Genomic DNA, 12,941 nt, shown 5'->3' on the forward strand with positions numbered 1-12,941 from the left:
AAACCTGATTTCCTACAACAGCAACTAACATTTCGGACGTACTGTCTGCTTCTCCAGGAACACAGTCAAATGATGCATTTTTGCTGTTCAGTCCATCCACGAACCTTCTAACCTGCAAGGATTTCCAGTAACTGGGTGGGCTCTCCCACTGCTTTCCACATTTCACCAAACTCCACTTTCAGCTCTGGGCTCCCCTGTATCTTCTAAGTTAGTATTTTTTAAAAAAATTAAAAATCGGATCTGAAACCTGAATCCCTTTTCCAAACCCTGACACTTCTGCAAAAGATAAGCATAGCCGCTCACACACAGGGACGGCACATCCTGTTTTTCTGCTTGATGTGAAATGGCCAATGCTACCCTGCCACTGCCTCCGTCAGGGAAGCAGTGCCAGCATTGGTGCCGATTTCCAGCAAGATCTTGCTGAAATCTCATGAGATTTCATGTGCTCTGTGGGATCTCATGAGATTTCAGCGAGATCTTGCGAGATCTTGTTGGAAATTCCGCCAGCTTCACCCTGCCTCATGGGAGATGGTTCTGAGATTAATTTAAGATTACCATTGAACTGAAAATAGAACATTGCAGTATACAGGGCAAAACACAGGATTTGTCATATCTTAATAAGCAGGTCTCTTGTGGCTTTAACTTAGGCCTGAATTCTGGTTCTGTACCCTTGTAATTCTAGCAGCCACCAATGGGAGGATGTCTGAAATAAGTCTGGGCTAATTTTTTAATTTTTTTAATGTTTTCCCTTTAGTGAAAGGAATGCACAGAAACAAAAGATCTTTTTGGCTCAGGCTTCTGCCTGTTTTCCTCAAGTCACTTCATCTGGAGTAGGGCTTTTTCTCAATTTTAAGTATCAGTATTATTGAGGATAAAATGTGCAGACTGTGAAACAAAAAATCTGAAATAGCAGGGAATAAACAGAGGAGACACAGCTCTTTGTAGATTAACTCAGTTTTATACAAAACATTGGATCACAACAATATCTAATTAAAGTTTTACTGGATGAAAATCAGAATCTGATCAGAATTTGAGTCACTCTGCTGGATGGATGGCAACCACATAGATAAACTGATTGGGAGGCAGGCTTAGGTTCAAGATTGTAAATGGCATAATTTAAAAAATTACATTTATCAGTGAGTAATTTGGTGCCATCTGTTTTGAGATTTTCTCCAATCATAAACCTCCCCAAGTGTTCAATTGCATGCTCGCTTTTAAGTTTATACAGTTCTGCAGGGCCACAGAAATAATTTCATCTGAGAATTTAGGGTGGGACATAACTTGCATAAATGAACTTCTGCTCTTGAAGAACCCCCAATAACTAGACATTTTTATCTAAGATTTACCTGCCTAAGTTAACCAGCTTCAGAACACCCTCACACACACACAAAAAATGTCAAAATGAGAGATTTACAAAGATTTGTAAAAGAACCAGATGTAGTACACATTTAAGCTAGACACGTTATGTACATTAGTTTCCAACATTAAAAGCACTTGTAAAAACAATTAGCCATTTCTTTTAATCCCATTGCTTGCTGAATAAACATTCCTATTGCATTTATATTATTCTCTCTTTAAAGACCAGTTACATACTGGTGTGATTCATTTTGTAGTTTAATTTAAACTACAGCTTTCATCAGAGTGAAAAGATACTATCAGGAAATCTGATAGGAAGTTGCAATCAGTAGCAAAAATATGTTGACTATTGTTTTAATACTTAATAAATGGAGAAGCATAGCCTATATACATTTTTATTGAGTTTCCTACTTAACTGCAATCAGTTTAGACCCACTGTGTCATTCCAGTGAAAAGTCTTTTTCATAAAGAACATGGATGTATCACTACTGAAACCTAACAAAGCAGAAGCAGTCTCAAGGGAGGAAAATATATATCCAAATGATTTTGTGTATTTTATCCAGAAATCACCATGAGTTGTTAAGCCATCATGCTATTTTAAAATAATCCTCATTCTTCGTTGAAAATTTCCAATAAAATACCAAAATGGAAGAGAACAGTTTATTCGGCTTTCCTTTATGACGACAATGAGTTCTTGCTACACACCTTAGAGTCTTTGAAATAATGGAATGTTCAATGGTGCATTCCCACCCTTACATTTCTGGTGCAATATTTATAACAACAAACAAACTCCAGATTTCGAGTCGGCAACTAATCTGTGGGGATTGTTCAGGTCTTCAAACAGTCCTGTTTCAATGACTTCTTCTTGCCAAGGTATTGGGATAGCACCTGTTGCAAATTTCTTGAAGAATTTCTTGTCTTTGTCATCAAACTCTATCCCCCGCACTTCAGAGAAGTCGGCAATGTCTGCAACATCTTTGGCATAGACAACGCTGGGATCTGGCACAAAGGGGGGATCTATAAGGCCTGCCTCCAGCCTGTGGAAGTTTATTGATTTGAAGAAAGCATGCTTCCTGGGATCATCATCATTACTCCTGCAATAAGACAAGAGAATTTCAAGGTTAAACTCAAACATGCACAGATCTTAGGTATATTCAACTGCAAAATCAGAGAGAAGTGATCAAAAATAAATTAGTTTGATGTATTCTTAGCTCAAGGAACAAAAGGCTTTTCTATTTCACGGACCAAGTTTTAATCAGGCTGAAAAGCAAATTTGAAGAATATCTACTTGGAAGTACCGTATTTTTCGCCCTATAGGACGCACTTTCCCCCCTCCAAAAATGAAGGGGAAATGTGTGTGTGTTCTATGGGGCGAATACAGGCTTCATAAAGCTCTGCAGAGCCCTAGGGAGACTGGTGCGAAGCCACGCCGGGCTCCCGAAGGTTATGCAGAGCTGCCTGCGCTCCCGGGATCGGCGCAGCTCCGCGCAACCCCCCGGAGCCCGGTGCGAAGCCGCGCCAGGCTCCCGAAGGTTGCGCAAGCTCCCAGAGCGATGCCGAAGCTGCACGCCTTATAGGGCAAAAAATACGATAGGTCCCTGCAAACCATCATGTTTTGGAAACGTAAGCATCAACGTCAGTCTTAACACTAGACTTTTGATATGCTGCACTATTTAAACTAGACATGAAATTCATCTAATATTAATAAAGATTCTGGTAAGCAGCGCTAGGAACATGTTCATGTATTATAGAGATTTTAACCTAATTCTTCAGACACTTTCATGTGTGGCTTACAATAATAAAGGAATCAGGAGGCAATTTAAAATGTGTTAAATATGCAGGCGCCCTAAAAGCATCAGAATCGAAAAGCAGCTCTAATGCAAACTCGTTGAATACCAAATGGTGTGTATGTTTGTGCATTTAAATGGAATTCCTTCTGTCCTCTACCTTTTCTCCAAGAAGCATAGAAGGACAGTCTGCCCAGGATGCCCAGGTGGTCCCTTTGAGAAGACCCCAACAGTCTTAAAGACAAAAATGCACTTGACATTGTTCAGCCATTTTCTGATCACTGAAAATGTCAGGACTGTCCATCACCTGGAGAACTTAGTCAATGTCAAATGGATATTACACTATAGTGTTTAAATGCTAAGGAACCATTAGGTGCACAGCATGCCATTTTGCACACAAGAGATGCCATTCTTTTTGTTTTTTAAAGCCAAAGGTAAAGGGACCCCTGACCATTTATTTATTTATAAATAGGTTCCTCCAATATTTGTAAAGGTGACAGAGATTTTAATAAGATGCAAGTGTAAGGTAAAGGTAAAGGGACCCCTGACCATTAGGTCCAGTCGCGGATGACTCTGGGGTTGCGGCGCTCATCTCGCTTTATTGGCCAAGGGAGCTGGTGTACATGTGGCCAGCATGACTAAGCCGCTTCTGGCGAACCAGAGCAGCGCATGGAAACGCCGTTTACCTTCCCCCGGAGCGGTACCTATTTATTTACTTGCACTTTGACATGCTTTCGTACTGCTAGATTGGCAGGAGCAGGAACCGAGCAACGGGAGCTCACCCCGTCGTGGGGATTCGAACCACCAACCTTCTGATCAGCAAGTCCTAGGCTCTGTGGTTTAACCCACAGCGCCACCGCGTCCCTATGTTGTTTTTAGTCGATAGCTAATATGCTGCATTGACACTGCAGCATATAACAGAGCAGGGCTTTCAGCAATGCGTAAGTTGCAGCGGGGTCTTGGGTGGTGATTTTCAGTTAGAAAACTGGGATGCTATAAACATGCCTCCCTTTTATTCTGTGAAATGTTGGTGGATATGCATAGAATCTCAGAGATGTGTGACCCACAGGCCAGGAATAAAATGTGGTACCTGAAAATCACTACTGCCAGCTTAGGAGGAACACATCAGGCTCCACCCCACTCCAGCTCCTACTTGCTGCTGAGTTGAATGCCTGCAGGCTGTGGTAGGGAATAACATTTAAGCAAATTCAAGAGCTATTACCCCCTGCTTACAAAGTGGCATTTTAGCACCACCTCCAGGCTGAAATACATGCATGTACAAAAGTAAACAAGAGGCCATAGGGACCTTATAGGAGTAAAGAGTAGGAGAGCCATTGATTTTCCAGGATTGGGTATCTGATGGATCTCCCTTTCCCCCTTCCAGATAAAGACTGAGAACTTGCAGGCACATTTACCTAAACAGGGCTCATTCTCTATATATCACTTGCTCTTCCATGAGATCCAGCTCTGTATCTTTTTGTTTGTTGGCAAATAAACACAGCACAACTCCAATTTGTTCTGAACAGAAGCCATTGAATTTGATGTTATAATTTGATGTTATAATTTACCAAATTCATAAACAGACTGATTTATACCTTTACATTTCCGAGCACAATTCAAAGTGTTGGTGCTGACCTTTAAAGCCCTAAACGGCCTCGGCCCAGTATACCTGAAGGAGCGTTTCCACCCCTATCGTTCTGCCCAGACACTGAGGTCCAGCGCCGAGGGCCTTCTGGCTGTTCCCTCACTGCGAGAAGCAAAGTTTTAGGGAACCAGGCAGAGGGCCTTCTCGGTAGTGGCGCCCACCCTGTGGAACACCCTCCCACCAGATGTCAAAGGAAAAAACAACTACAAGACTTTTAGGAGACATCTGAAGGCAACCCTGTTTAGGAAAGCTTTTAATATCTTTTAATATCTGAAGGACTATTGTATTTTGGTGTTTGTTGGAAGCCGCCCAGGGTGGCTGGGGAGGGACAGCCAGATGGGCGGGGTATAAATATATATATAAATATATAAAAAAATATATTATTATTATTATTATTATTATTATTATTATTATTATTATTATTATTATTATTATTATTTCAGGAAACCTGCACACTGGCGAACAATTTAAAAGGATTCTTAAAATATTCCTGTCTCTCTCCTCTGCCCCTTCTCAGTAGTTGCTCCCACAATGGCAAATGCTGTCCGCTGGGACGTGCATTAGGCCCTAAGTAACACTTGTTGCTTTACTGGACAGGACAAGTGTCTGGTCCCAGCCTTTGAGGCCATTGCTGCTTATTACGTTGCTTTTATTGTTCTTTAGTTGTTGCATTGTGCTACTTTATCATACTCCTGTATGGTATATGGCTCTGTAAATTAATTTTGAAGTGCATTATATAAACATTGCAAGGCAAATAAATTATATCTCTTTGTGGATGAGTGATTTCCTGTGCTCATCATTTATCTTTCCCATCTGGGAGATGGACTTGCCTGAAGGGTTTTGTGTTTATTTTTGTTCGCACATGGCAAAGAGTACAAAATATAATTATACAAATCTCCTAGGAGATGAAATAGTTAATCTCTTCTGACCCTAGCTCTTTTGATGCTGGCTCTTGATCACAAACAACAGAACATTTTTAAATGGTCAGGTGTGCTTATTAAAGCTGCCTATGAGAAGCTTTAACTTACGCAACAGGTACTTAAATAGATCACCCAAGGTCTCAATGACCTTAGAATCTTTAGCTAATCTTTACAATAAGGATGAGCTGTTCTTCAACAATATCTCCAGTATAATGGGCATAGACAGGCTTTCTGCTACCTCCAGTATACTGTGTGTAGCTTCTCTCTCCCATCCCATCTGAATATTTCAAATTACTTCACATAATATGACAACATCTATGGTCGTTTCGAACCCTGTAAAACCATTCATGGATTTTGATATATGTGTTTCCACTACTGGCACTAACAACAATGTGTAAAACAAGACTAGAGGTCTATGCCTTGAATTTGTCTTTCCCCCCTTACTGTTGTTCCAGTGCTTCTTTGTGAATTATCTTATTATATTGCTTTTGAGAGACTCAGAGTAACAAATTTATTGCTGGATGGTGAGAAGGGGACTGGGGGAGGGGGCAGGGAGTGGAATCCTCTTCGTACTCATGCAGAAAATACCACCACTAGCAAGGAATGCTAAAGCAGCATATTTCGGAATATCAACAGCAGCGTGAAAAACATCTGCACAAATAACGGTTACGAGGCGGTTCTCCGATTCCCTCAGAGGTTAATATAACATTGAGCAAGCTGCAGCAGGATCGTACAGGATCAGGAACACGGATGTGGTGTAATAAAAAAAAAAGGTTCCTTTGCCCTTTTGCAGACTTCATGAGTAGCTGGAAGAACATTACCACATGTAAAACGTAGGGTGGGGTTGAATGACAGGTTATAAAACACAGGCAGAAATGTACAGAGTATGGAACTTATTTTCTTAAGGTAGGTTCTTCCTTTTACTTTGGGACATCCTTCCTTGGAAGGTGTGTTTGGCCTCCTGATGGCTATGCTGAACCTCCACTGACACTGAGAGCCAGTGTGGTGTAGTGGTTAAGAGCGGTGGACTCGTAATCTGGTGAATCGGGTTCGCTTCCCCGCTCCTCCACATGCAGCTGTTGGGTGACCTTGGGCCAGTCACACTTCTCTGAAGTCTCTCAGCCTCACTCACCTCACAGAGTATTTGTTGTGGGGGAGGAAGGGAAAGGAGAATGTTAGCCGCTTTGAGACTCCTTAGGGTAGTGATAAAGCGGGATATCAAATCCAAACTCTTCTACTGAATACTGCTTGCTGAGAGAGTTGTTTTGATCAGGTCCCGCTTGCAGGTTTCCTCACAGGCGTAAAGTTGGCCACTGTTAGAACAGGTTGTTGGACTAGATGGGCCACTGGCCTGATTGAGCAGGTTCTTTCTTAGGTTCTTTTGCCATCTTTAGGTTGATAAGAAAAAAATTTAATGCTATGACACCTGCTTGCGGGCTTCCCAAGGGCTTCTGGCTAGCCAGAGTAAGAACAGGATGCCCTTGGCCTGATCCAGCAGGACTCTTCTTATGTTCATCATGACAAAGACCACCTTTTCCTGCCTGTCTATATACGAGTTTGTTATTCCGGTACCCTGGCTTTGTGCTTAACTCTTATACTTTTTATGGTCTCATTACTGTTCATGGCTGTCCTTGACATTATCTGCTGCAGTTTGTATTTATTTCATCTGATGGTCTGCGTTTTCTATTCTTAACCCTTTCTCTCCTGCTTATAGGGGGGGCCTTTTGTCCAAGAAGTAGCACAAAACCTTATTTTACCTCACCTTGCCTCTGGGTTTCATTCAGATAGCATGGTTCATTGGTAACAGAGAATTAGTCATGAATCACAGAATTGAAAAGTTGGAAAGGGCCCCAAAATTAGATTATGATAAGTCTTGCATGTTTCTTCTTTAAGCAGGTTTTTTTAACGATAAAATATATTTATATAACGCTGCAACAACTGGATGGCACCACTTTGGTTGTCCCTGGACAAGGGACCTATGATTAGGTTGACAATTTGGCTGAAGTGACTTAAGCATCTAGAATTTGCGTTTGTATATATCCTGACGTCTACTGTATGCAGCCTCAAAATAACAAAAACTTGAAAGCTTGCTTTCTCTTTAAGTGACAGAACTGGAGCGAGGGAAGTTGCCTAACACTTTTTACATCTTGAATTGTGTCACACAGAACTAGAAATAGTTGAATTTACTCATACTGTGAAGGGAAGAATCACATCCTCTGGACACATTAGAATTCCCCACTGAAACAGTACAGGGTGATCCAAACGAGACTGTACCTCAGCGCACAAGGTTGTACGCTTTGGCCTTCTGACAAAAGGAAATGATGCTATGAGTTCAAGAGTTCCATGAGTTCAAGAAGCCATGCACCCGTTGCTCCAAGACCTTTGGAAAAATCAAATCACTTAAAAAACCCATGCAACACCCTCCCACTTCTAGCTGTATATTTCTATGTGATATTCTGCAGGGTGTGCTGCAGGATTCTGCCTGCACTCTTAAACTCTCCTGCAGAAACAACATAGGAATACATATTATTTGTAATATATGTTTGTCCTTGAGCAAATAACCAGTTTTAGGCTCACTTAAAATCCTGACCGCTGACTAGAACAACACATAGATCAGGGGTTGTAAATGTAGCACAAGGAACAAATGAGAACAAGGATTTGGGGAGGGTGAAGCATTTACCACAGCCAGTAGAACAGGGTGTGGTGTGTTCATGGTTGTGCTCAGGGGCGTCTTACCCATAGAGGTTAGTGGCACAGGGCGCCAGGGCGCCAAGTTCTGGAAGGCGCCAGGGAAGAGGAGGAGGCTGGATGTGGTGCCTCCCGGCATCAGCTCGCTGTCCTCGCCCGCCTCCGCCATGCTGCACTGAAACAGCGTCGCACCCACAGCCTCTGCCTACCGTGGCCACCGCGGCACAAAGCAGCCAGCTCAGCCAGGAGGCTTTGCATCCAGCCTCGACCTCTTCCCCGCCCTCCAGCCACTGCCTGCCTGCTCCAGCCCTGTTGGCAGCGTCATCCTCCCTAAAAAAACCTGGGAAATTGGGGTAGGGGCGCCGGAGGGAGCTTTGCACCACGGCGCCAGATATGATTAAGATGGCCCTGCCCATGCTAGTCTTTCCAGGTTGCCAATGTGTCCATAGGCCCCAAACAATACGAAGATCTGATGTAGATCCGCATTAATTAAAATTTATCCCACAGATGTTTTCAACTCTAAACTCTTTCCCTTCCCTTCTAAATGTTGTTAGCTACTTTTCTGTTATTTCTTTTGCACATCTATGGAAATATGAACCTTTCTCTAAAAAGGGATGGTGTTATAGGTTTTGGGGGGACCTCCCCCCAACATTAATAAATGGTAGGATTTTGCTTAAGATAAAAAGGTAAAGGACCTCTGGACTGTTAAGTCCAGTCAAATTCAACTATGGGGTGCGGTGCTCATCTCGCTTTCAGGCTGAGGGAGCCGGTGTTTGTCCACAGACAGCTTTCCGAGTCATGTGGCCAGCAGGACTAAACCACTTCTGGCACAAGGGGACACTGTGACAGAAGACAGAGCACATGGAAATGGTGTTTACCTTCCTGCCGCAGCAGTACCTATTTATGTACTTGCACTGGTATGCTTTTGAACTGCTAGATGGGCAGAAGCTGGGACAGAGCAATGGGAGCTCACCCCACTGTGGGGATTTGATCTGCCAACCTTCTGATCAGCAAGCCCAAGAGGCTCAGTGGGGAACCACCCCAAAGCCTAAACATTAATAAATGGTAGGATTTTGATTATTTGGGATAAGAAGGGGAAATACAAGCTGCAGAGGGATTTCTGGGCTAACCTATGCAAGAATACCTGGCCCAGCTAAGGTCATTAAGAAATAAATACAGGGCCATTGGGGGACATTTGCAATGCAAGAGAGCTCCCCTGCCATGAGGTGTGAACAGAGACAGGAGATCTGGAAGGTTGCCAAGGTAACTGGGTGTGATGTCACAGGAAGAGTTTGGCACCTGAAAAAAAGGGCAGAGCAATCTTGGCTGGTTGGTTGAAGGCAGGCTGGGAGAGATGCCTTGAACTCCAGTGCTCCCCTGCTGTGGGAAACAAGACCCTCTTGAGATGACCATGCTGTAGGAAGTAGACTTCCTCCATCTAAATCCAGGTGTAGATATGTGGACAAATCATATTTCTTAAAGGCACAACAGCCTCTGCCACATCTTCAGTTCTACAAAGGAGCACAGACACTGGTTGAGGACCAAGCCCCCTGGAATCCTGTGCACGGATCAGCATGACTGGGGTGGACTGTAATAATATTATTGCTGGGGGTAGATTAAGGATTGTGTGCTGTAGTTTACATAGGCCGTATTTTACAAACAAAGTACAGCCCTTATTGTTGTGTCATTACTGGAAATCACCTGCGCACAAGGGAACAAAGGAAAAAGACAGAATCAGGAAACTGTATTTCAATGCACTGGCCATGAATTGGAAGTTCATTAAAAGAGCAAAGCAGAATGCATTCTGTACTATGCCTTCGGAGGAAAACAATTATGGAAAGTATTTTTTTCTCCCTGTTCTTTAAAAGTCACCTGGCCACACACAAACCATAGATTTAAAGCGCATTTAGCAGACATGGCTTCCCACAAAGAATTATCGGAACTGTAGTTTACTCCTCACAGAGCCATAATTCCCAGCACCCTTAATAAATTACAGTTGCTGGCATTCTACGTGTGCCTTAAATGTGCTTGAAATGTAATGTGACCACAACCATCAGAGAAGAACTTCAGACTTGAGATAATATCCCTGCCCAGTTAAAGTTAAAGTGTTTTCCTTTCAGTCCACTTATGGTTACTAAATTCCAGGTGTTATTGAACTCCAATAGGATAGCCACCCTTGAGTTAAACGAAACATTTAAAGCATTTTGATACATGAAGTCAGTTTTCCCGTGTCTGCTCTGCTGTAAGAGAACACAAAACTTACATAGGGTAAAACGTACATCCAATTTATGATAGCTCCGTTTTGCTTTCTGGCCAACATTAACAATGAGACACATTTGGACAGTCTTAGTAAACTCTATAGAACCTATGAACCTAAAATGAATTGATGACATTACTCCTTAACTTCTTTTTTCAGTCAAGGTAAATAGAATCCTACCTGGTTCCCAAACGATCTGCTGGTTTCTTTGCCAAGAACGCTTTACAGATATCTTTTGTTGGCTCATCAAAGTTAGCGTGCTCAAACTTCACCTCATCTTCTATGGTTCTTCTTTTAACTTCACTTTTATCAACTTTCTCTTTGTAATCCTTGAATGGCGTTCGACCAGCAACCATCTCATAAATACTACATCCCATAGCAAACCAGTCCACTGAGTAGGTGTAATTCTCTTCATTTAGGATTTCAGGAGCCATGTATCCATTAGTTCCAGCCTGTGACAATAAAAAGACTGCTTTAGTAATCCTTAAAAAGCAATGTCTCTGAGGGGGGGAAAGATTCTTTTGATTAATCATGTACAATTGCATTTTCAGCTGCAATTACTAATAATGAAAACAATCATCTCTTGATACAGATGTCTATCATAGTTACAGCCAAATTATTTGCATACCATGTTTTCCACAAATGCATCTGTGCTGAAAGCAATTCACATAAAGAAGTCTAAATACAGGAATACAATAATGATACATAATGAAAAGTATAATAATTGTAATAGAACATAGAAAAAAGGCAACAATTAACAGTTCACTTAACACACATCCCAATATAAGGGAGCATAAAGCTCACCAATGGTTCAAGGAAAAATACCCAATATATTCACACTCAAAAGTAGGGCTGTCACATCGGATGGAGCAAGCTTGTTTTCTCCTGCTCTGGAGGGTAAGGTAAAAAAAAGGTAAAGGACCCCCGGATGGTTAAGTCCAGTCAAAGGTGATTATGGGGCATGGCGCTCAACTCGCTTCAGGCCGAGGGAGCCGGCATTTGTTCACAGACCGCTTTCCTGGTCATGTGGCCAGTAGGACTAAACCACTTCTGGCGCAACGGGACACCTTGACAGAAACCAGAGCACATGGAAACGCCTTTTACCTTCCCTCCACAGTGGTACCTATTTATCTACTTGCACTGGTGTGCTTTTGAAGTGCTAGGTTGGCAGGAGCTGGGAGAGGGCAACAGGAGCTCACCCGGTTGTGCAGATTTGAACCACCGACCTTCTGATCGGCAAGCCCAAGAGGCTCAGTGGTTTAGACCATAGTGCCACCCGCGTCCCTTTTACCAATGGTGAACACACACACACATACACACAAACTGCACTGGCTCCCCGTTTGCACAATGCTCTCCCCAGGGAGGTTTGGCTGGTGCTTTCATTATACAGACAACCCCCGGTTACGTTACATCCCCATTTCAAGGCACCGCACACGTCGGTGAAATCATATACAATTGAAAATGTTTGCAAACACCCTGTTGTGCCCCTGCCCCACCTATGCCCTGCCCTGTTCCTTGAATTATTATTTTTTTACTCTTTTGGTCACTTCTGGGTTCGGTTTGATGCGCGTATGGAGAATTGAAGGGTTTGTTCAATCAATGTATTGAACTGAGCTCTGGGCTCCTTTTTGTCTTGCTACTACTCTTGCCTGACTGCCTCTTCTTACCATCAGCACACAGCATTTCCTCCTCTGGGCTCTGTACAAGATTCCTGCCCCCCTCCCTGAGTCACCTTTTCTCATTTCTGTTTTCCTCTACTCCATTTGCTGCATCTTCTCTCCTTCCTTCTTCAGGCCTTTATTTTCATCACATAGCCTCTTTCGAGATCCTCGCGTCATAGCCCATTTCCTAATCTCAGTTCTGTAGCCAGGGTGAAGACAGTGACTCACCAGGAGGACTGGTTGCCTGGGTGGTCATTTATGCATCGCAGATAGAAAGGAAATGCATGGGGGGGAGGAGGAAGGGGACAAAAGGTTGCATCCAATGTTAGTCCTACTCAAAGTAGGCCCATAAAAAATAATGGGCATGACTGAACATAGGGTCATTAATTTAATGGGTCTATTCTGAGCAGAATGGGACGCAGGTGGCGCTGTGGGTTAAACCACAGAGCCTAGGACTTGCCAATCAGAAGCTCGGTGGTTCGAATCCCCGCGACAGGGTGAGCTCCCGTTGCTTGGTCTCTGCTCCTGCCAACCTAGCAGTTCGAAAGCACGTCAAAGTGCAAGTAGATAAATAGGTACCACTCCGGCGGGAAGGTAAACGGCGTTTCCGTGCGCTGCTCTGGTTCG

General features: G+C 43.0%; 1 protein-coding gene across 1 annotated transcript in view; it reads right to left on the reverse strand.

Moving 5' to 3' along the window:
* Nucleotides 1-936: 936 nt before the first annotated feature.
* Nucleotides 937-12,941, reverse strand: part of GRK7 (G protein-coupled receptor kinase 7) — a 44,029-nt gene continuing 32,024 nt past the window's right edge. Inside the window, exons 3-4 of the mRNA XM_081910467.1 lie at nt 10,834-11,105; nt 937-2,450 (exon numbers count right to left, since the gene is read on the reverse strand). Coding sequence (XP_081766593.1) covers nt 2,129-2,450; nt 10,834-11,105 — 594 coding nt within the window. The 3' untranslated portion in view covers nt 937-2,128. The remainder of the gene's footprint in view (nt 2,451-10,833; nt 11,106-12,941) is intronic.

This window comes from Podarcis melisellensis (genome assembly GCF_964234715.1).
Source record: "Podarcis melisellensis genome assembly, chromosome: 5".
In the NCBI taxonomy this organism is placed as follows: domain Eukaryota; kingdom Metazoa; phylum Chordata; class Lepidosauria; order Squamata; family Lacertidae; genus Podarcis; species Podarcis melisellensis.